The sequence below is a fragment of the Scardinius erythrophthalmus genome (assembly GCF_964197995.2).
Source record: "Scardinius erythrophthalmus genome assembly, chromosome: 25".
In the NCBI taxonomy this organism is placed as follows: domain Eukaryota; kingdom Metazoa; phylum Chordata; class Actinopteri; order Cypriniformes; family Leuciscidae; genus Scardinius; species Scardinius erythrophthalmus.
Genome location: NC_138245.1, coordinates 3,461,584 through 3,487,043, shown reverse-complemented (window position 1 = coordinate 3,487,043; position 25,460 = coordinate 3,461,584). Strand labels below are relative to the sequence as shown.

At 39.3% G+C, this 25,460-nt stretch overlaps 1 protein-coding gene across 4 annotated transcripts in view; it reads right to left on the bottom strand.

Annotated features, from left to right (window-relative positions):
- The window catches only part of lrp1aa (low density lipoprotein receptor-related protein 1Aa), a 180,492-nt gene that overhangs the window by 66,205 nt on the left and 88,827 nt on the right, over nt 1-25,460 (bottom strand). For all 4 annotated transcript variants that reach the window (XM_081356952.1, XM_081356953.1, XM_081356954.1 and 1 more), the window contains exons 32-44: nt 22,459-22,608; nt 22,238-22,378; nt 19,655-19,780; nt 17,960-18,091; nt 17,560-17,694; nt 17,331-17,460; nt 17,119-17,245; nt 11,055-11,206; nt 10,725-10,849; nt 9,827-10,201; nt 2,777-2,966; nt 2,409-2,613; nt 557-749 (exon numbers count right to left, since the gene is read on the bottom strand). In XM_081356952.1, coding sequence (XP_081213078.1) covers nt 557-749; nt 2,409-2,613; nt 2,777-2,966; nt 9,827-10,201; nt 10,725-10,849; nt 11,055-11,206; nt 17,119-17,245; nt 17,331-17,460; nt 17,560-17,694; nt 17,960-18,091; nt 19,655-19,780; nt 22,238-22,378; nt 22,459-22,608 — 2,181 coding nt within the window. The remainder of the gene's footprint in view (nt 1-556; nt 750-2,408; nt 2,614-2,776; nt 2,967-9,826; nt 10,202-10,724; nt 10,850-11,054; nt 11,207-17,118; nt 17,246-17,330; nt 17,461-17,559; nt 17,695-17,959; nt 18,092-19,654; nt 19,781-22,237; nt 22,379-22,458; nt 22,609-25,460) is intronic.

Here is a 25,460-nt window from a genome sequence, read left to right as displayed (position 1 = left end):
AAATGTGTAAATATGTATGATTACATGATGATGAGCTCATAGTTATGATTTGGAAAGAGTCGACTGCAGTTATGTTATGTTAAGACAGGACATCAGAATTATCCAGGATATGATGATTTTAAAGAGTTTTCAGCCTGTTTTGATTTTACTTCATATTTCCAAGAAATACAGGATATTTAATGGAAGAAACATTTCAGCTGATAACTTTTTTTGTTTTCAAATCTATCATTATTTGCTATTTTTCAGTTTCGGTCCGGTTCACACTTTGTTTGGGCGGACAGTAAATAGGGGTCTTCACAGATGTTGTTTTTGGGGGGTTTGAGTGCTTGAGAATTGCTTCTATCACACTTCGAGAAGCACGATGATAGATATTGATTGTGTGTGATGGTGTCATTCCCCAGCGTTATAGAGTTCTTCACGGCTCTGTGACAGTCACTGATTACTTGTGGCACATAATTACGTGGTTGAGATGACAGGACACTGTAAGGCAATCGCTCTCTCACACACTCGCTTTAAAGCACTCTTGACCACGCCGCCATTACGCTCGTTCACTCACAGCTATTTGTGTCGTTGGCCACAGCGACGATCCCCATTGGCTGTTGTGGGATATCGGCTCTTAGCACCTTCATTTCTCCGCCGACGTACTTGTCGGCTCTGAGGACGGCTCTGCGCACCCAGTCGGTCCAGAAGATGTGGTCACCGTACACGGCCAGGCCGAAGGGATGCACGGGCTCGTTCTTCAGAACCACCTACAGGAGTCACGACACACGCAGAGCAGAAGTCTTGACATGTTAAAACGTTTTCCATTTTGAACTATTTTTGTAAGACAATTTATTGCCCCAGAAATAATTGCGATAAATTATAATATTTTAATCATCATTATTAATTATTATTTTAACATTTTAATATTAAATGGACTGATTCTTCTACACTTTCTGACTGGAATTATGAAGTAGTCAGAGATAACAACCATTTAGGGCCCCAAAAGGGGAACACTTTACAATAAAGTCCCATTAGTTAACATTAGTTAATGCATTATTATAATATTAACTAACAATGTCCAACACATTTCCTGCAGTTATTCTTCTTTGTTGCATTTATTCTTCTTTTTTAATGTTAGTAATAGTTAATACAAATAAAATGTTCATTGATAGTTCATGTCAGCTCAGGTTCATTAAATAATGTTAACAGAAACTTCAAGTGATTTTTGATTTTAATAATGTATTAGTAAATCTTGGAATTAACATTTACTAAGATTAATAATTGCAGAAGTTTTTTTTGTTGTTGTTGACAAATGACACCTTATTGTAAAGTTTTACCATTTTTTTCTCAGTCAAAATTTTAATTCATTTTAATAATCAAAAAGCATTGTCTGATCAATTGAATTCATAAAACTGAAATTTAATCATAATTTTTAATCTGTTATTTTCAATGAATTGTATCAGTCACAACAGAAAACTATTAGTTATTACCATACTTCCCCAGATCACGGATTACGTTAAGAATTGAAAAGAAAAAATATATTACAAGTTTTCCTCAGAGTAAAACCCCTCAGGATAAAGATAGGAATAAAACAGGAGTGTGCTGTACTTTGGTGGAGATTTCTGACTCAAAACTCATGGTCTTTAAACTTATGAATTGTAATTGTAATCTACAGATGCAAACAGATAAACAGCAATAAAATAAACACCTAAAAGTGTATTTTGGAGTTTTTCTTCCGACTAATCTAAAACAGCATGTTATGAGAAGCCGAATAGCCCCAGATCGGCCATTGCATGAAAAGCCAGTGTTTTACCTGTAGTGTCTTGCCTAAATTAAAGGGGTGATGAACTGAGAAATCAAATTTTCCTTGAGCTTTTGACATATAAGAGGTCATCATACAATAAGAATATCCTGTAACTGAATTTCAGAACTGAAAATGTCCTTGTTAGTCCAATAAAAGCTTTTATTGACACCAGGCACAGCAAACGAGATCTATGAGGTCAAAGGGTATCAAACAAGAAGAAGATCAACGCCTACTTCAACACTGCCTGTTTAGCTCCGCCCACCGATTCGCGCATCACATGAAACTCATTATAATATGCAAAACTTTTATCCAATCATAGCAGTGGGCGTTTACTTCCAAGCAGGGTTCGAATTATGATTTCATCTTTGTGGGGGTCTCTTTAAAAAAAAAGAAAAAAAAAGTAGCCTATGAGCAGGCCCATAAAAACCGAGTGTTTCAGGAGCTAGGCTCAAAACCAGGGTAGAAAATTCCCTATTACTTATTCATTTAGATGTTTTTGAATGTAAAAACCAAGCGAACGTCATAAGTTGACCTAAGACAACAATATATATATATTTTTTAAAGTCAGTTCATGACCCCTTTAAACAAAATTGGACACTCATGGGTGTAGGTTCCAACTTACATAACGGTGGGTGCCGTCATACTCGCAACGCTCGATCTTATCAAGCGTAGCATCCGAGAAATAGAGCTTCTCCGCACGATGGTCGATGGCAAGTCCATTAGGAGTGCGAATGTCACTGCCGATGATCACAAGGACATTGGCACCAGACAGCTGGGCACGCATGATGCTGGGAGACTGCTCGTTCCAGTTCGTCCAAAACATCAAACTGGTGAACAGCAGAGGAATGGAGAGTGCAATATTAACTTCATGTCTTCCTAATGCCATCCTGAATGCAACATGACCCCCTTCCAAACGGGAACGGTTCATGAAAACTGTTTTGAATGATGAAAGTTGTTGTGAAATGAAGAAAATGGACAGAAAAATCTCACTTCTGACATTCATCCAGGACGAATGCTCGAGGGTGATCATCTCCTGACATGGTGACGACGACGTCCCGGTCGAAAGCCCCCCAGCGGCTCTGGTCTACAGTGTGGCGGGTGATGGTGGACGTGGTGTAACTGGTCCAGTATAAAGCGTCCCAGGCTCTATGATACGCCAAGCCTTCCACTGACCCAACGTCTGCAGACAGAAAACATTGAAAAACATTTTAGCTGCTATATTATTGTAGAAAAAAATAGATAACATTGTCTTGGAATTTGTCTGATGGTTTAGGGCTGCTTGATTATGGCCAAAATCCTAAATTATTAAACCAAATTATAAACCAAAATTATTTTGGTCAATATTGAGATGACAAACATCCAGGGTTTGAAATTAATTTGGCTACTAAATGTTTAAGTTACCGGCCACTCAGAACTTCTACTAACCCAAAAAATTAAATAAAAAATAAAAATAAATAAAATATATGATAACATTTGGATTTCATACATTCATTGCTTTTTCAAATAAAATCCTGTAATCCAGCATCTCCTCTCTTCCTCTTTCATCCTCATCACCAAAAATGTGTTTTAGGTGGACTGATCAATACAGTACAAAGAACATAAAAAAATGTAGGATGATGGAAAATAACAATGTCTTTTCTGTTAACCAACCGCTTTTTAATCTTCGCTATTGCTTCAATGCAAATGAAGCGAGACGTTATTTGTTTCGTAGTGACGTGTTTGTTCAAGTAAGCCAGATATACGCAGATTCTGCGCAATACACTGTGTTTATTATATCATGATGACTCACGAGTGGAGTATTTGCACTAAATCTGTGCAGATTTGTCTTACACGAACTTCCCCAGCAAAGTGAGTAAACATAAGCAGAGAATGTCTAATAAGGCGAGAAGTTCCACTCTCAGTAAACTTCCGGCTTCTGAACTGGTTGCAGTTCCACTCTGGCTCCATATGAGGGCGCTCACAGGACGAGTGCAGAATGAATGGAGGTCTATGGCGCTATACCCCTCAAAATCCACTTTTCTCAGGATAGAATTTTTTGTCTAGTAATTTGAATGTTGTATTTGAAAGGAGATGCAAAGAAATTATACATTGTCACTTATTTGCTTTAAAAAGTCTTTTAAAATGTCAATGACGTCATACACATCGTACGACCAGAGATACTGCTTTACGGCAATCCTTCAGTCAGACAACACATCTGACACAGGTAAATACACGTGCTAGAAGAGGTTTTGTTTTGTTGTTTTAAAAGACCATCAAGCGGTATCTCTGGTCGTAATCAGTCCTTCACTGACCAATCAGCGTTCATTAGCAGAATGCTAGCGTGTTATGGGCAACAACAACTCAACCTGTAAGAAATCGAAATGACATAAGTACTCGTTCATTCAACTTTCGACCTATAACCCATGTTGAACTTGCAAAACCTACAATCAAATCTGAGATTTCTCAGACTCCCATTCATTCTGCACTCATGGGCGATCGCCCCCAGTGGAACTCTAGTGGAACTACAACCAAAATTCAGTACAATAGGACTTAATAGGGAGTGGCCAGGCTTTCCGTAGACGGGCTCTGACATAAGTAACACGCCCGATTGGCTCATGATTTGACAGAGTTACCCGCCACAGTTGATTTTTACCTGCATTTAGTGGGTGTTAATTTCAAACCCTGCACACATCAAGTAAAAAACTTGTTAGAAGTGTAAGTAAAATTACATCAAACTGACTTAAATGTAGGGCTGGGAGAAAAAAATCAATTCACCTAGGTATCGCAATGTTTTTAACGATTTTAAAATCGATTTTTTATTTATTAATATTAAATTAAATATTAAATTGCTTTATTTTTGTCCTTGCTTGTAGATGAGGTTGACAGAAGTTAGCCACTTTCGTTTCAATAAATGTGTCGTTTTCTTTGAGTGTTGAGTGACGTAATATAAGTGGACGCGTGAAAGACTGTATGCATTGACGCGCAGCGCTACTCATATGCTGAGAGAGAGAGAGAGAGAAGACAGTAGAGCTGCACGATTCATCTTTAAAAGACTGTAATTAAAAGATCTCGATTCAAACACCCACATGATCTTCTTCCATTTCGTCCTTTGACAAAATCATATCGCAACATTCGAATCTGTGTTGGCGCTGCCGCTGACTCAGAGAGAGTTGTCATGAAACAGCAGTCCTTTCCTCATAGTATCATTATTTCTGTGATACAATTGTTCAAATTATCATAGAAGTACTGGGATAAAAGTTTACGACAAGTGACTGTTAAAATTAATTTGTTATTGAATCATCTATTAAAGAGAATGTAGTAGCCTACTGTATGATGCTTCTAAAGAAAGTCAGGAAAATGTGATGAATTGATTTTGTAAATATGACTCATCTTATACATCATGTGCATGTCTGTATAAGTGTATGATTTAACTTTCCCCATGGTCTAGTGTTAAAAAAAAAGAAAAGAAAAATCGCAATATTGAATCGAAATACTTGTAGAATCGCAATTCTTAAAAAAACCACAATACATATCGTATCAGCACCCAAGTATCGTGATAATATCGAATCAGGAGATAGGTGTATCGTCTCAGCCCTACTTAAATGAGTTGAATATTGCTTAACTTATTTTAATGAGTTAAAGCAAAGTTAAAACACATGTTGTCATAACTTATTGATCATATCATTTTTTCATATAATGGTATGAATTATTTAGTTAATCATTGTATGTGTTTTAGTGTGTTATTACATAAAGGGCGCATTCATAACGTGACTTACCAAATTAATAACTCATCTGAGATTGAGTTTCTCACGGATATATGTACAGAATCATCTGACGAAAAGCTTCACATCCATGTGGAAATAACTCGTTAACCATCTATTTTGCACCACGTTTACAGGCAATATCCAAATATGCGTGTTAGTCATGATTAAATTATATCCAGACATAACAACCATGAAAAACAGAGGGGGAGATTTGGAAGCAAATGGTTCATTGTTTGTTTGTTCAATCATTACCATAAATGGTCCAGAGACGCAAGAACTGACATGTGTTTTTTAATGCTAGATTTACTCCTGGCTTTAATTACATAACCGGTTCTTAGCCAGAGAAATGAAAACCACATGGTAAGAAAAAAGCATTTAGCACTTAAAAAAAACCCAAAAGATTAAATATTGTAAATGCATCAAAGTGCATGAATGCTGATGAAATGAATTTTCTATATAACTCTGTCAGGTGGTTACAATATTTGACGTACTGATATTTCACTATTTTTCATAGTCAGCAGTGAAATAGTATGAGTGCCTGAAAGCCCAGATTCATTTAGTACTTTACCCATTTCAATAAAACATTTATTACTACATAAACTTACTATAAAAATATCCTGCCTTTAGAGAAAACTATGTTTGCAAGTAGAGGATTTGTCTTATGTATATTATTTGCTTTTCATAAACTTGTAATTGTTTTGGTTTTTATCCAGTTAGCTAAAGGTAAGATTGAGTATTATTGAATTGACTGGAATTAACTAAATAAATGCTTTTGAGGTCCTCCATATACTGTTTAAATTTGCCACTAAAAAACTCAAATCAAATGGATAATATACTTATAAAGGGCTAGACTCTACAAATGAATCTATAAAACTCAAACAATATTGTTCAAAACCACGTCTCTGCCTAAAATAAGAGTAAATAAAGCTAAAGGATAGAGTGAATCTGGATTTGATTGTAGTTTCAGACAGACAAACTTTTTCACTTCAGCAAAAGGAAGCCAACATTCTTTCAGGAGGCATTTCGGTCGAGAGTTTGCAATTATCATAATTATCCTTCATTCATTTGGTGTTTGTGGCAACAGAAGAATAAACAGATACGCACATCTTTCTTTGCTCGATTCTCTTGCTGCGAAAGCCAAAAGTCTTATGAAAGAATGAGTTTATTGTGTTCTCACAAAGGAGCAGTCCGTGACTCCAGACTTTCCCAGTCCTGTTTGATTGTGTGTCCGCCGGCTAGAGCAATGATTCAGTGTTTGACTTGTTCTTTCTCCAGCTGTGAGCGGCTAATGGAGAGTTGATGCTGCGATCAAAACAACATATCACACACAACACATGGACTTGCTTTGGGCACAGCAAAATAACGATAGACAGGTTTCCATCCACTTTTTGGACCGTTCTGTAATCAACAAAGTGAAAATGTGCAACAACAACAACAACAAAATTTGCTGTCTCCATCCAATTGGCCGTTGCGGTGGATTTTTTATAGATAAGATTAATTATGTTACTAACCATGGAAATCTGACTTTAAAATCAGATTTTAAACTTATAATAAACTTTTATCACACTTCCCATTTTTATGTCTGATGGAGACTTTCTAACAATAAAACAGAATAATTCTTACTTCCTTTTATTTAGGATGTAGCCACCAGACGAACTTTCGATATGGTCTAACCTTCTAACAAACTTTGGACTCAATGTAACCTTGGTCAAATGGAACTTTGAAAATGGACTCAATGTTCTGCTTATTTTGACTGTATTGTGAAATGATTGACTGAAATATTAACCCCTTACAATGTTTTTGATATTTTACTGATGTCACTAACAAAGGGTAATGAAAGGGGGGGGGGGGGCTTGCTTTAAACAGTTTAACCAATCATATTGATAGAGCTTGACATGTTACTCATGATGATTCTATTTTGATGTGTCTGGCTTTACCCTATAAAGCCTGTTGTATTCTTCTGTTGGGTCGAGTTTCTCTGTCTCTTTTGTTATTTATGCTGCGCAGCAAAGAAGTTAGGGTAAGAGACTCGGCCAGTTGTCGACGGAAGACGCAAAGAGCTGGAGTATAAAAGTTATTAAGTGTCGATTTGTAGACGCTCAGTGTCGACCAGTAGACGCGACAGATTTATTTATTAAGTGTCGATTTGTAGACGCTAGATAGTCAGATTTAGGAAAAATCCATTACACCGTTTACAGATATGGTGTGTGTAATGATGTTATCCGGTGTATCGTAAAGGAAATCTGCCCTTGAGCATTTCCATATACCATTTTGTGTACATCTCAATTCCTGCATCTCCAAGAGATCTCCAAATCTTTCTAAAATGGAGAGAATAATAAGACAATTGTAATTGACCATCTTACTACGTACTAATTTCACAAATAATTTAAAGTGCCCCTATTTAGCATTTTCAGATATTATCTTTCATGTAGTGTGTGATATAGCTGTGAATGTAAAAGGTCTGCATTTAGTTATTGTCTCCCAAAAGTCAAGTCACTTTTATTTATATAGCGCTTAATACTATACAGATTGATTCAAAGCAGCAAAAGCCTCTGAATGGCCTGAAACGAGTCGTCAGTAATTCCAGTCTCACTTCCTGCTGAATCTGCATTGGTTTGTAACAGATTTGCATAATGCCAGTCTATGTTCTTCATTGGCTGCCGTGAACAACGTCTACTTTGACCCTCAAACACTGTAGTTTATCTGAGACTGGAAGAGTTTGGTTCGTGTTGTTCATGTGGAGAAGACGCTGTTTTCTGCTGACAGAGCAAATCCACTTTGATGAGATTGATATGATAAAACCGACGCCATCGTTACTGTTCGTATCACTGAGTGTCAAGAGCTGTGGAAGATCCAGAGCTGAAATTCAGATATGCTAATGAGCGTTTGGTTTCTGACACGGTCGACCAATCACAACAGATTGAGTTATCTGACCAATCAGAGCAGAGCAGCTCTCAGAGAGGCGGGGTTTAGAGAGACTGAATCCTTGATCGAACCGTTTCAGACACTGAGAAAAGAGCTGATGCTGCAGTGGAGATTATGAGGAAATAAAGTGTTTTTTGACCTGTGATGCTTATAAACCTGTTGTAGGAGAGTCCAAAACAAAATCAGGAACCTTTAAAATAGCATCATAGGAGCACTATATGTAAATAATATTTGGAGCCGTTACTCCTCTAGTGAACAGCATGTAACTGCCTTTATGCGACGAAGCTCAAAATTTAAGAGTCCATAAAAAAGCATTTTATTTTTATTTCTCTGTATCAGTGTCAGTGTTTCTGAACTCTCTGAAAAGCCTCTATTGTAGTCTTAAGTTTCTTCTGGGAACGAACACGTCACAATATTCCTCATTTAAATAATTCATATGCAGCGTAAAGGGGCGGGGCCTGGTTGAGTTAGTTAGTAGTGTGCTAAACTGGTGGTTGTGATAGGGGAGGGACATTTACCAAACACACTCGAAGCGGTTGACCAATCACAACACACTGCTCCAGCCGACCAATCAGAGCGCAGCGTGCTTTTCAGAAGGAGGGGCTTCATAGAGACAGGAACTAACCTGGGGTGCGTTTCCTGAACAACAACGTAACTCACTGCTTCACTACCATAGTACGATGCATCGTTGAAGAAACCAACTAGCTAGTAGCGACTGTTTCCCGAAACCATATTGGTCGTTAAACCACGATGTCACACAGGTGGTGGAGTAATAACTTCTTCTAATGAATCTGTTTGAGATCGAATTAATGCTATTTTTAATTAATGCCAGATTCATTCGTAGGCTAATTAAAGCACGTTCACATATGCGCACTATTCAAAAACGACGCTTTAAATCTCTTGAAAAACGAAAAGATGTAAATTGCATTTGTATGTATTCTAAATAAAAGATATAGATTGTACTGAATGTCAGCTTGCTTATTTGACTCAATATAAGGATTTATTGAGTCCAAATGTCATGCAAGCAAGACACTCTGCTTCTAACCGCAGGTCGAGAGCTGTCGATCCAAACACAACTTTGCGATGCTGTTTGCGAATGTTCGTTAGAACGATGTTTTCGGGAAACACAGACTCGTTGAACTATGCTGATAACGACAGAGCTTGCGACCATTAATTGGCTAAAGATGCTTTTGGGAAACAGAGCATTACTGACAGCATGGGAAGAGAGGAGCTGCAGCAATGGAGAATATGAGGAAAATAATCAACATTCAAGCAGGAAAACCTGTTCTAGTAGAGCCTGAAAACAACATCAAGATAAAATGGCCTCTTTAAAGAAGATTATTTTAATTATTATTAATTATTTGAAACTTACTCTCAACCACTGTCTTCCGATCTGACCCGTCGTCATTGATTTGTTGAATATTCCCAAAGTGGATGTCGCTGTAGAAGATCCGATTTGCTCCTTTTCCGCCTCCTCCGCGGTAATCGAAGGTTAGCGCGATGACGTTTTTCATGTGGTCGGGGTCTTCAAACGGTTTGATGGGTGCGTTGAGGTTGTTTTCGTCTGATAAGTGCACACTCTTTAGTATGGTACGCTCTGAATACAGCAGGTATCCGTCGTAGTCACGGCAACTCTGACTGTCCTCGGCTAGCATTCCGTGAGCGCAAGCACACGTTCGCTGTGCGTTTCCACGGAAAAGACAGAGTTGTTGGCAGCCACCGTTGTTGTTCTTGCAGACATTAGTTCCTGTGAAGAGATTTGTTTGAAATGCTTCAACTAAGGGAAATCTGAATCTTGCTCATAGATTCAATGACAATTAGCATATAATACTGTAGCATATTACATGTTATTTAAAAACTTAAATAAAATAAAATTTGTATTATTATAACTTATTTTCAAGGTTTACTTTTTAGTGGCAAATTATTTTTTTCAACATAAAATTAATTTCTTATAAAAATGTATGTATATGAAAGAATTGCACTTTTTTTGTATTTTTGAATTAAGTGCTAGATATGTCAATATCTTTTTCCATGACCTTGTCTTTGACTCTTAGATACCAATTACACAAAAGAACTTATATGTGTAACGAAACCACAATTTGCAACAATTTGGAACCAAGTGGAACATGTGATAACCAGTCAGAGTCAAGAATGTAGCAATGCAGCGATAAAAAAAATAATAACATTCACATTCCTAACAGTTCTGTACATGCTAATTTATGTTGTGTTCCAGCACATTTCTGTTAGAAGCCAAGTCAGATAACACCCACCTTGCTGTCGTGCTCTGTTAAAAACCTTGATGTCTTTGAGTTGGACGCCGATGCCCGTCCTCAGACTCACTGAATCTGTTGCGTTGTCTTTACTGCCGCGCTTTATTGAACCATTCGCATGAGTCCTAAAAAAAGAAAAATACTTATCTGTTGGGACAAAGTTCAAAGGCTCTTTAAATAGGGTTAGCAAATAAAATAAAGTTATATAAAAAACTCAATAAATCCTGTAGATTAATCTTCATGTTGGCTCTGTGCAAAAACAGTGAAGAGGAAGATGATTTCTGTGAAGAGGCATTAATGGGTGGAGGTGTAAAAATATGGTGCACTGACCGGTCACTCCAGTATATGTAGCTCTCGAACACAGATACGGAGAACATGTCCATGTTGTTGCTGGACAGCACCACCTCTCTGTTCTCCCCCGTCTCCAAGTTAATACGCTCGATCTTATCCGTACGTGCGTCACACCAGTACAGCATATCTTCCTATAGGACACATGGATAATGGGACATTTACTGCATGTACAGTCTGTGTTATTGTGTTTACAATGCATCTATATTGAGTCATCAGTTATCAGTTACTCTAAGCGATGTCATGCGTTTTTTAGGCCAAAACATTTTTGTCACATCCAGCAAACATCTCCTCACGATCCGCTAGCTGCCTGTCCCCTGAACACACTGTAAAAAAACACAGTCTCTGTAGACAGCCCAGGCTCCACAAACGGCAACAAAAACAAACTGGCCCAGCCTGGACCACGAAACATAACAAACAGTGTTCTAGCCAATAACCGACAAGAATGATTTGGGGGTGGGGGGTTAGTGTGCATGCACATGAAGGGGGTGTGGGGAGTGGAGGAGAGAGAAGCATGAAGAGGGAAGTTAGCTAGAGGAGAGATGTCTTAACAACGACTAACATTAAAATTGTATATTCCTGAGAATGTTGATATGGCCGACACACGACCAAAGAGACGACGTTCCGATGAACAAATAACGAAGAATATGGAAAAGGAGAAGGAACGCGAAGTCCCGAATTTAAACCAGAAAAGCGTTCAAAAGATGTCGAGAACTCCGCCGGCAGAAGGGCTTCCAATCCGACATTCAGGTGGCTCTGTTTTTGCTGGACAGGTGGGCAAATCCAGTTTGTTTTTTCTAAATGGTTCATGACTGTTTCAGGAAGAACGGAAGGGATGGGGGGAGGGGACGGGATGAGGAGGAGGGAGGGTCGAGCTAGCCTCCATTTTGTTTGACAATACTTCAAATGTCAACAAGAAGTGACGTCATCCAACATCGCTTAGAGCACCTTTAAAGCAACAACATGTAACTTTTCAACCTTCATAATATATTTCCAAGACCCTTGAGATAGTACATCGACTTACAATAGGTTGAATGAGACGTCTGCCAGAGCCTGACGGGGTCTGTATCGCTTTTACTGGCACTATGTAACTTCGGGGTGCGGGTAGTAACCAGCGCTCAAAAAGAACTACAAAATTCGACTGCTTTACGGCATACGTCACTTTGCCCACCACTTCCTCAAATGTGGCCAACCAGCGCGTTTGTTTTCGTACGTCTGTTTTCGTCATGGCTGAAGCAGCAGCGAAACGTAAGAAGTCCAAGGTTTTGTCGGAGTAGAGTCGAAAGAGGAAAAGGGAGAGTGATAAACTGAAAGGCAGGACGAGGATCAATATGGGTCGAGCGTTTGCTCGCTGGCGTTAGCTAATGGAGGAGGAGAGTTACCAGACCGATGCTGACTTGGCCGTCATGCTGTTGAACTAGTAAGTAACTGTAAATTGCTTGCATACTATCTTTAGTTTTTCTAATCTGTTGTCTGCCTGGCTACGTTATGGAAACTATCTGGTCCTCCATTTATTTATCTTCATGAATCAGCTAGTAGATGAGCGAATTATCAATCTGGTAGCTAGTAAACACTAACATGGTAGTTTTAGATGGTAGGATGCTATCGCTATCATTCTCGTTCAGATTTGAGCATTGCAATCGACATGCAAATCGCAAATGTTTGAGTTAAAATGTTTAGTCTACTAAACATGTATAAATTATGAAAGGGGGAAGATTAATAGTATTATCATTGCCCATATGAAAAAAAACCTGCATGCTTCATATACAGTAACCGTAAATCATTTTACGACAGCGGTAATGGACAATTCCGCTTCCAACCTGTAGGGCGACCGCAGAGGAAAAGTTCCATGTTGTTGCTTTAAGAGGAAGTTGCTTTGGTCTAATTTAAAGACAGGATTATAGGCATGAATTCTCCATCATACACAAGACAATCCCAGAATAAAGGAAGAAAAAAATAAGTCAGCATTGCATGTATGCTTGCAGAAAAGTGAAATAAAAAATCTCCTCAAGATGCTGGACAAAGTGAGAAAATAAATAAAAATCTGAATACAATTATTATACCCATTATTTTGCTTTGTACTTTTATGATTATTAAAGTATTGAGTAATTAGCTTAGCAATAATCTAATGTCAAACTTTATGTGAGGAGCACAGGTGAGTGAGGGTTATTACATCCACCCTCTCTTTTGTCTCCCCCCCCCCCGCTTCGCTTACAGAGCTCTGTGCTGACAGTTGCATAAGGTGTAGGCTCTTCTTGGAGCCTCTTCTGTTATCTGTCTTTTAGGTTTGAGTGTTATTAGGCCTCCTCTCATTTTAGAGAGTCATCCTGCTGTCTAAAAATTGGGATCTTTGGTAAAATGAGTCTCTGCGTTAGACTGTCAATGGAGCAAAGAGTATGGTTACGCCTCCTCTCGGCCTAGAGAGTTGTTTGTGTTCAGGCCTCTGCTCCTTGAGCTCCGTGTTTATTACTCCCCACATTTTTGAGGGTCATCATAGAGAGTGCTTTGCTCCCTAGAGCTCTGTGTCACAGGTGTCCTGTGCCTAATATGCGTAGGTTGAGTCTAAATAAGTACTCACCTCACTTAGAGAGTCATTATATTGAGTACTCTACTCTCTAAAGCTTTGCGCACAAGCCCTGGAGACATGCTTATGACAGTGTTCAAGTAGTAGGCTTTCTTTGCTGCCTCCTTGATAATCTGGCTTCTTGAATAAGCATATTTAGTACTCTCCTTGTTTAGAGGGTCGTTATGCTGAGTACTTTGCTCATTGGGGCTATGTTCAGGAGTTAATCCAAGCTGGTAAGCTTTGTGTCAGCCTCCTTTATGGACTTTTGCTGCTAGAGTTAGGTTTGCTGAGTTGTTGGCCCTCTTTGGGCCTCCTTGACAAGCAGCTTCAGGTTGAGCTGACTGAAATACAAGCGGCTCCTTAGACCTCTGTAGATCGGTATCAGGTTGTAGGGCTCTTCAGGAGCCTCCTTTATAACTGGCTCCAGAGCTTGGCCATTTCTCCCCTCGGTCGAGAGTGTAGCTATACACTGTACAGGGGTGCAAACACATGTATGGTCAAAAAAGAGAGAGGTAATCGAAGCCCTCGTCCCGCGGCAAATATCCAGATACTACATTGCCACCATCCCCAACCCACCCCTATAGGCACATAGAGTCAAATGAAATTTAGAAAAACTATCTTGCACTTCTTCTTCTTGCTTTACTGCTACTTCCTGAAAACAATTTCACCTGATGATTTAAATAGCTCTTTTTGTAAAGAATTAATTCTAGGATGATTGGGGTAATTGTGTAGGGTAGGCCTAGTGCATCTGCATAGAAACTAATAACAAAATACAAGCATATATAAATACAATAAAACACAAACACACAAGAAATAAAGCAGTGCTTTATGTTTTTCAGGTAAATTAACTGTATTAAGTATTAATACAGTTTATCTTTTGACAAAACGTGATTTTTCTCTTTCTCTTTTGTTGTTTGATTAACTTTGGTGACACAAACAGCTGCAGGTATATTGGGTGCTGTCCCTTTAAGACGAATGCACGTATCTAATACCGGTAATGACACGCATCCGTTTTATTTTGACTGCGTTTACGGGGAAACTCGTTGAGACGGACACTGGCTTATTTTTTCGTGCACATGTCTGTTCAAACACAAATAGATAAGAAAGAAAAGGGAATTCGGTGTTCACGAACTTCACGTGCGGTCTGCGACTGCGTGGCTCTGTGCGCCGACAGACCATCTACATTTGGATGTTAAGCATATTATACATAGCCTGATACAGCAAAGACAACGTCGGCAGTATTGACGGCAAAATAGGCTACAGAATATTTCGTTCTGTAGGCCTATTGACAGGGGCAATATTTGAAAATCGATAATTAGGCCTATTTTTTAAATTACAATTATATATGCATTTGTCAAAACCGAGAGACATACAAGCATCAAAATGTAATTTATTAATATGTATTTGCGCCTTCTATTTTGTCTGAAAAATTCCAACACTCTTGCTGCGTGTCGCGTGAAAAATTGCGGACCGGCGTCGGTTGCGGTTCTATTTCTAGCACGCGGTTTCGGCGCGGCTCGAGAAGTGTGTGTGTCACGCAGGCATTGTGCTCTAACATTGGCTCTAACCAGTTAACATGAGAGCCGACGTAAAAACGGACACTCCACGCCACGCAGAGAGAAATGTGATGCAGTGGCAGATCCAGAGTGAGACAGAAACACTACCGGTTCACGCTTGCGCACATACTGCTGGTTTGGCGCGCAGTGTTCTGACTCGCTTATTTCCTATTTACTTGTTGGTGGACGCAATCCAGAATTACTGTTGGTTAAATTATAATCAAACCCTCTCAAACCCCCCCCCCCCCCCCCCTTAAAAAAACTCTTCGGATCTACACGATTCACACAAGTCACCCAAACTGACGTGAAAAAAAGCGGGAGGCGCCGAAAAGCGCGCTGTTTGCACCCCTGACTGTACTCCGCTCCTCTAGCTATGTCAGAGCGGTCCTTGTGGTCGAGCCTGTATAGTACTCCACTCGTTTGAGAGGGGTTGTATACACAGTACTTCGCTCCCTGGGGCTGGAAAACGATAGGCCTTCCTATAGCCTCTTTATAAGCAAAATAGTATCAGGCTGAATGATTATTTGTGAGCCTCCTTGATAGACTTGCTTTAGTAGAGCTTGGTAGGTACACCCCTCATTGAGGGTCACTATGCAGAGTACTCAGCTTCGCCAGAGCTATTTTTAAGCTCTGTTGGTCCAGGAAACCCCTTGCGGGATAAGCAGTGTCAATCCCCTCGCTTGAAAGTTCGTTATGTTGAGTCTTGCTTCCCAGGACGCCCATCCCTGGAATCCGATGTGTTGTGGTTATTGCCATAATGCAAAACCTTCTCATTGGAGGCCTCTGATAGAGGGTTAAGGATAGAGATTTTGTTAAACAGACAGGTTGTAGGCTGACAGGGTTAAGATAGAATGAAGTCAGCCTCCCTGGTGGTTCTAGGGGTCCATGCTTAGGTCCCCTGAAAGTGACAGGCCAAGGTCCCTTTTTGTTTCTGGTCATATTCCCTTAGAGGAATTTTTTCCTAGGATAAATTATTACAAGCCTCTGAGCTCTGCCCTGGGTCAAGTCCTTCCGTTTGACCTTGCGAGGTGAATGGTAAGATTGTACTTGCTCAGTGAGGCATGTAGCTCAGGCAATGACCGTAGCGAGTAATTGTCAATGTGACAGAGAAATACTGGTGTGTACCTTTGGAGAATATAACTCTGGCAGTTAGGCCTTTTGAGTTTTTATTCTTGTGCTTAGTCACAGCCAATCTGGCATGCATTCCCCTCAGCATGGCAGAGAGGGCATTTGTTCCTTTATTAGTGTCCCAGGACACAGTGCAAGTTCCCATTCGAAAGGGAATGTCTCGGGTTACAAATGTAACCTTGGTTCCCTGAAAAGTGAAATGAGACATTCCAATGAGAGGTGCATCTCGTTTCTATGCTTCTGGACTGCCTGTATGGTCCCTTCAGATGAAGAAGTGAATGACGTTCTCTAGGTGCCCTCTTTATATCTCACGGTTGCACTAGTAGTGACGTCATATGCTGTCGCTGGCCATTACAATTGTCACGTTTAAACACATGCTTCAGACACCGGTCGGGCTTATGCTTTCCCCCATTAGCATCAGTGTCTTGTTCCCCTTCTCAGGGGACCGAGGATACATTTGTAACTCGAGACGTAAAAACATTTGACATTCACCAGAGCACATGCTCTTGCTTTTGCTTTTTCTTTTGAGGGTGTTTAGCACCCAAATACATGATGATATCTGTAAAACAGCAATACTTTATCTTATAGAAAACAGCAGTGAGGTTTTCAAACAATGAAAGCGCCCTAAATCAATTATTGACCAAATCAACCTATTCATGATTCAAAAATGTATGTTTCAAGATCAATGCATATGCACTGGCAGGATTTGCGATTGATGCAACGAGTGAATCGTTACACCCCCTAGTCCTTAGTTTAAAACAACTGTGTTATAAAGACATGAATGTGTCATATGCACCTGATAGTCAACGGAGATGCCGTTGGGCCAGCTAATGCTGACGTTCACCAGCACGGCTCGATTTGATCCATCCAGACGAGATCTTTCTATGCGTGGATACTGACCCCACTCCGTCCAAAACAGATACCTGCACACACATAACCACCAATGCTTCATTCATGCAGCAGAAACTCACAATAAAAGACAGGAAGTCAGGGTCACGCAGATCTCACCCTTTCTCAGGATGCACAGTAATGGCCCGAGGTTTGTCCAGTCCTTGGGAGATGACCACATATCGAAACGAGCCGTTTAATCTGGCCACCTCAATCACATCAAAGCCCTGGTCCGTCCAATAGATGTTTCCTACAGCACACAGCAGACAGGAACAAGGTCGATTTATGGCTCAGTATTGTAATAATGCTCTGAATGCATGTGAAAGTGTCAAAAGTGCTTAAAACGCACCGGCGATCCAGTCGACAGCGATGCCCTCCACGCGCCCGATGCCGTTAGTAATGACGTCCTCTCTCCACGTTTGATCTCTCTTAGCTCTGCTAATGGTGCTCAAACCCATGTCAACCCAGTAGATGGTGTCATTATCTACATGACAATCGAAAGAACATGCATATGAATTATAGTGCATCCCAATAGAGCATCATGGATGTGCAGCCGATAAATCTGTGGCAACTGCGTGATGCGATCATGTCAATATGGATCAAAATCTCTTTCACCTTGCTGAATCTCTGCCACGAAGAAGCAGACATGAAGGCAAAAAAGGGTCCAACCCAGTACTAGAAAGGTGTACCTAATAATGTGGCCGTAGAGTGTATATCTGAAAACATAAATCAGGAGTGTTGAGACTCACCGGCATGAAAATCAATCCCGACGGCGAGTGAAGTGCCTGAAACCGGTACCAGGGCATCGGACTTGTCTGCAGGGTCCAGTGGGATTCCTCTAATGCCCTCATGAACAGAGTACAGCAGGAATGACCCCACACCTGAAATCAACACACAGATTCTTCAACTACAGACAGTGTCATGTCCACAGGTTTGTGGTTATTAAGGGATTTTAATTCTTTAGAATGCCATCCTTTATTTTATTTTTGCTACTTTTCAGATTCCTTCCTGTACAGATTATGTTGTTTTACACTTGTTTTTCCCTCTAAGACTAATCCTAATATTCAAAGGTGTTCAAAAGTTTGTTCAAAAAGTCTTTTCTGCTCACAAAGTCTGCATTTATTTGATAAAAAAAACAGTAAAAACAGAAATACTATGAAATATTATTACAATTAAAAATAAATAAATTATATGTAATTTATTTATGTGATCAAAAGCTGATTTTTCAGCATCATCTTCAGTGTCACATGATCCCTCATAAATCAATCTAATATGCTGATTTGATGCTCAAGAAACATTTCTTATTACTATCAATCTTATTATTATCTTAGTATTTTTGTGGAAAACGTGATAATTTTTTTCAGGATACTTTGATGAATTGAAAGTTTTATTTGAAATAAACACTTTTTTTACATTATAAATATATTTAGTGTATTAATATATTTAGACAAAGTATTATTGTATGTATTAATTGTGTATAGTACATAAAATACTAGCTTTGTCACAAAATGTTCTGAAAAAAAGCTTTGGAAATTGTGGTTAAAATGTTTCATAATGTTTCAGAAAAATTATCCTTTGAATTATGTATATGTACTGTAAGTAGGCAGTTTAAAAGGTCAATAGTTAAAGAAACACCTTTGAATATTCCTATAATAAAAGGGATTTTTAAAATTTACTGAGCATTTTTTTAAATACTTAAAAATACTTTTAAAGCATTGTTAGAGTCTGTAGATAATAAAGAACAAATTGATTGATAATTGCAGAAAAACTAGTAAAGCTACAGTATTCAAATGAAGTGTTTGAGCAGTTTGTTGCTCCTCTGTGTGTTTCTGATGGTGTTTCCAGCTGTTCTCTGAGGTCTATTGAGGCAAACACTGTGGTCTATTGTCCCTCCATGCCGTTTTCCCAAAAGGAAATCACACATAATTGACAGTTTGAATGTCAGGTGTGTGTGTGTGTGTGTGTGTGTGTGTGTGTGTATACGTGTGTGTTTGACTCGTACACTCGCAGGACTGTTGTCTGCTCCTCAGGCTGCATCCTGTGTGTGTGTGTGTGTGTGTGCGTGCACACATTCTTGTACATCTGTCTTTATGAGGACATTCATTGACATAATGCAATCTCTAGCCGCTTACCCTAACCTTACCCATCACAACTAAGTGCCTAACCCGAACCCTGACCCTAAACCGACCCTTAACCTCATTATAACCTGATCCATAAAACCAAGTCTTGACCCTCAAACAGGCCTTTAAAGGCTCTCAGAAACTGAGGACCGGCCAAAATGTCCTCACTTTGCTCTCTTTGTCCTCACTCCAATGGTCTAAAACTCAAACTGGTCCTCACAAAGATAGTTATACAAGTACACACGTGTGTGTGTGTGTGTGTGTGTGTGTGTGTGTGTGTGTGTGTGTGTGTGTGTGTGTGTGTGTGTGTGTGTGTGTGTGTACCCTCGCAGGACTGCTGTCCGCTCCTCAGGCTGTATCCTGCGGTGCACATGCAGGATCGGCTCGAAGGAGACGTGGGTAGACACAGCTGAGAGCAGTCACCATTGTTGTTACTGCACATGTTTGAACCTGATGATAAACACGGCCAGAAAAACACAATTCACCAAGGGGACAATTTCAGTACAAAAGCCTGCATACTCAAAAAATACCCACAATCCAGTCTAAGCGGATGCTATCTGCACTGATACTGTTTCAGTATTTAAATGAAGGCAAGGTCATTCTCTTCAGCACAATCACTCCTTTTTTCTGTGCTAATAAGTCTCTCTTGTAGATTGTTCCTTATTCATAAAAATGACATACTGGCACAATGAACTGGCCTGGAAATTTCAATAGAGTGCATTAGTGTTGCCCACTTTTTTTCGGTGGCGTTGGATTCTGATTAATTTTTTTTCCATTCATTTTTTTCCCATAGGGATTTGAAGCCGTGAATCAAAACAACCAGCAATGAGGTGAATCACATCATTACAGACTTTGATTGGGAGCTAAAAAGTATTTGTCAAAAAGACAGAGGTACAGGACTCCGAACTTGATGACTTTAATGAGGGAAAGAACCAAAATCCCATGAAGCATTGCCAATGACATTATCAAAGTGAAAACAATGGAGAAATATAAAACTATTCACTTAAAGTTGTTGATTATATAATTAATAGAAACAATACATTTGAAATTTTGAATGATTAAAAAAATTAGCAAAATTATATATATATATATATATATATATATATATATATATATATATATATATATATATTATACTTATTAATGCTCCCCTGGGACTTTTATTAATAAAATAGTTTTGCTACTGAATTTCTACATTATATTCCTCAGCAACGAGGTGATAACATCACTGTTTTTTAAGTAATTAAACCCACAGACTCTCAAGAAAGAAATGTTTACAGACTCAGGTAATTCACACACGCATCTCTCTCTCTCTCTCTCTCTCTCTCTCTCTCTCTCTCTCTCTCTCTCTCTCTCTCTCGATAATTAATTCAAATAAATGCTATAGTTCATTCATTCAAATAAATGTGATCTCAACGCACTGCTTCATATCTGTGTCTGATTTAAAGCGACAGAATGCTAGATATAAAGAGCCTTTAACTGACGAAAATAACCATAATTTTTATCCTTCCAGTCAAATATCACACTGCAAACATCATTAACAACTTTAACTCGTCAATGCAGGAAAATGACCACGGCATGAGCAGGAGAATCCACAGCTAGCAGTGCATTAAAGGGTTAGTTCACCCAAAAATGAAAATTCTGTCAGTAATTACTCACCCTCATGTTGTTCCAACCATGTAAGTCTTTCGTTCATCTTCGGAACACAAATTAAGATATTTTTGATGAAATCTGACAGAATTTTGACTCCTCCATAGGCTTCAAGTGTGACCGAAACTCACAGGCCCAGAATAGTTATTAAAACATCATTAAAATAGTCCAAGTAACTACAGTGGCACTACATTAAGTTTATCAAGCGACGAGAATACTTTTTGTGCGCAAAAACAAACAAAAATAACGACTTTATTCCACTATTCATTTCCTTCTCTCTGGGCCTCTAGTTGGTTCACGTAGTGTTTTTACGTAGCGCGTCTGTGTTACACGTCACCACGTAGGCTCACAATTGGCCAAGGGCTGGTCATGTGAGTGATACGTGTTGACGTGCAACACAGACACGCAGCGCAAAAACACTACGAGGCCCAGAGAGAAGGAAATGAATAGTAGAATAAAGTCGTTATTTTTGTTTGTTTTTGCGCACAAAAAGTATTCTCGTCGCTTGATATACTTAAGATTAAGCCACTGTAGTCACTTGGACTATATTAACGATCTCTTTAATAACTTTTCTGGGCCAGCAAGTTTCGGTCACCTAGCAGCCTATGGAGGAGTGAGACAATCAATTTAATTTAATCAAAAATATCTTAATTTGTGTTCCGAAGATGAACGAAGGTCTTACGCGGTTGGAACAACATGAGGGTGAGTAATTACTGACAGAATTTTCATTTTTGGGTGAACTAACCCTTTAAACCATTTGAGTGCACTCCGCTTCACATCGGGCTGTTCTTTGCCTCTATGTCATGCATTAAAATCGTTTAATGCATAGCTAGCCGTGGATTATCCCTTAAATACATAGTATTTTGCCAGCATAGCGAGAGCGACCCAATTACGTCATTTGCTGGTGCTTCATGGGAGTGGGCGGAGCTAAAGAGCTCTTTTGGCACAATTTGCTCACCGCAAATCTCTGATTGGTGGAGTTTTCTGTACAGCATCATGGGTAATGTAGTTTTTCACCACAAATTCAGTTGTGAAATATGATTATTTTAAAAAATAAGTTGAAATAATGTGGGCTCATGGCTTCAGCAAATGCATATACCATCAACCAACAACCTGATAACTCACAGTAGGGCCGTCTTTAAAGATTTATAAGTTATTGTTAATAATCAATTTCCTTTTGAAGAAACAGCTCAGCACAGATTTTTTGGGTGTCACTTGAATGATTCCTTATACACTGCATGCAAATGATTGTTGAACCTGTCTGCACGGTCTCATTGTAGATCTTCATGTGCATCATGGGAGATGTGCTGTTTCTCAACACCTTCCAGTCTCCTCCATCACTCTTATCACACGTGCCGATCTGATCCGTGCCCTGATCCGCCCACCACAGCTTATCACCTACACAACATCACTCACATCATTATTATTCAGTAAAAGTCAAGGAATTGCAGGATCTTGCAGTGCAGTGCTATATTTACCCATGATAGCCAGCGCAGAAGCTTTGTTGAGTTTGCCTTTTACCGCGTCTAACACCTCGAGTCCTGATCCGTCCAGCTTGCAGCGGTTAATGGTGCTGTTCCCAGAGCTGACCCAGTACAGCTGCTCCGAGTCGAAGTCTATGGCCAGACCTGCACAACAGAACGCAGACACACTTTATAACGCTTTCTCAACCGTTTCAGAGAAACTAATGAGGGCTTTTACCGCTATATACAGTACTGAACAAGTTATCATGAAGATCATCAGACACATGGGGTCTCATTTTCTAACCATTCATATAAACATATTGATGGTCTTAGGCAGGGGCGTATCTAGGTTTTAAAAACATCAGGGGCTGAGCCCCTTGTCGGGAAAATTCGTCTCGCGGTCCTACCCCAAAGCAACAAATAAAATAAAATTCCTTATCAAAATTTATAAGGAAAGACAAGTATTTTGTTTAGGCTTGGCTTGTAGGGAATTCCAAACCTGCGTATATTCTAACGCACATAACTATAGAACCCATTCTAAATGCGCATGTGAACGCCATCAGCGTTTCTCACAGGTTCGCGTTTAAAGTCTGTGTAGAGGGAATGGTGTCGTCTTAGCGGCCCCTAATTTAATAACAAATGATCATTGCGACGGAACCAAATCAATTAAAACTAACTTTAGATGGAAATAACTTAACTCTGCTGTAAAGCCGAAACAATCTCTGTTACCTTAAATTATACGCTTATCTCTGTAAAGCTGCTTTGAGACAATCTACATTGTTAAAAGCGCTATATAAATGAAGATGACTTGACTTGACTTGACTGAAACATCAGGGGCTGGGGTGGGGAATAAGATAACATGATTTGATACAGAGAATAATGTATATTTTAGGTCTATATGCAGGCGGCAGACTGGTTAAAAAATTCAGTCCATATTACCACACAGACACACACATTAAAATGTGAGGTAGTTAGGGGGGTTGGGGGGCATGCTCCCCCGAGAAAATTTGGATTTCTCGGACCTACATATGTGCATTTTAAGGTGTTTGAAGGCCAACATTTTTTGATAACAATAGCTTTAAAAGCATGTCAGTGGGCAGTATACATACATTATTTGTCAAGCAGATAACAGATTCTTAAACATGAGAATGAGGATAAATGTTGAAATGAATGATCCACACTAGAAAATGGAAATGCAAAATGTTTCTGCTTATAGTTGACAATACACAATCACATATTCCAAACAGAAATGGCCTTAAATGAGAAATCTTTCAAGGATTATTTTGCATAGATGTAAACGTTTTAGCATTAAAGTTTGGTTTCAGCAAATTGTTTCTTTCTTGAGTTAATCAATGTTTTTGGCACTATTAAATCAGTTAAATTAAATTTCAATTGTTCACTCATAAAGACAGTCACTTGTCGCCACTTACTGGCTTAATGATGCAAGTTGCGCAAACACAGACAAGCGGAGTGATACAAACTGTGAAAAGGCTGATGCTGGTGAAATATTCAAACACGAGGACCTTATATATATATAGGCTACATATCAGAGTTAAATAGGAATACATTGTAATAATGTTAATCAAGCAGACTAAATCACACGACTGCGCAGCAATATTTAAGCTCATTATACAAATGAAATAATACAGATCTAGACAAATTGGGTTGCTTATAGTTTAAAGAATGTCATGAACGATCATTTAGGCTAGATGTAGGCCTATTTTTCACATTTTTGGTCACAAAATATTTAGTCAGTTTTGATGACTTTGGAAATATTGATAAAATATTAGAATATTAATAATGAAAAATGAGTAGGGCTACGCCAAAATGTGTAACTTATGTAGCCTACAAAGGAATACAAAAGCCCCGACATAGAGTTTTGACACAGCTTTAATCTCCCTTTTGGTTATTTCAATACTTAATTTACGACAGAACACGACATGCTAGTAGTTTATTTTACGTGATACCGGGATTTGCGCCGCATTTGCGCGTGATTGAAGAGTGCGCGCCGCGAGCAAACGGCTGACACGACAGTAAGTTCGTTTTTCTGAGTTTTTTACTGACATATAGTCTGACAACATCTGGTCTGACAGAAGACTGTGCGGCGGTGCTGCGTTATTTTTTATTTATTTTTTAATTGATGTGAGATGTTTGCTGTTGCGCGCAAATCCTGGAGATGAACTTCCGCATTTGCGCGTGATTGAAGAGTGCGCGCCGCGAGCAAACGGCTGACACGACAGTAAGTTAGTTTTTCTGAGTTTTTTACTGACATATAGTCTGACAACATCTGGTCTTACAGAAGACTGTGCGGCGGTGCTGCGTTATTTTTTATTTATTTTTTAATTGATGTGAGATGTTTGCTGTTGCGCGCAAATCCTGGAGATGAACTTGGATAGCTAAATGCTTCACGTGGTGCGTCTCTGTGTGAGAGTAACCATAGTAACTCAAGCAGATCAAAGTTACTATGGTTACTCTTTAATACATGATTGATTCCGAAGGATATATCAAAAGACCCGGTAATTTTTTTTTAAATAAATACAAAATTATTAAAAAATAATAATAATTATCAATAAATTACATTTTTTTAGATCCGGGGCTATAAAAAAAACATCCGGGGCTGAAGCCCCGGATGCCCATGTCTAACGACGCGCCTGGTCTTAGGCCCCTATCTGGCACCCAGCGCAATTGACTTTGTTCACCGACGCATGTATCATTCCTATTTTGTACCCGACGCACAGTGGACTTTTCCCTCCACAGACGCACGTCTGTAAATTAGGGAATGAACTTGCGCTCCCGGGGCGGTTCAGCGAAGAGAGGAGGCGTGTTCCGGCGCAAACGTTCCCTGGTGCTATTTTGCAGTTTCAGAAAACAATTCCGCCACAGACCAGGAGAAACCTCGTCTAAAGTCAGTGGCGCGTTATTCAGATGCTATTTTAAGGGCACATGCTTGACCATAATGTAGTGTGTGCACAACGCAGACACACTTTGCTTCTCTCATCTACACAGACGCAGCAGTT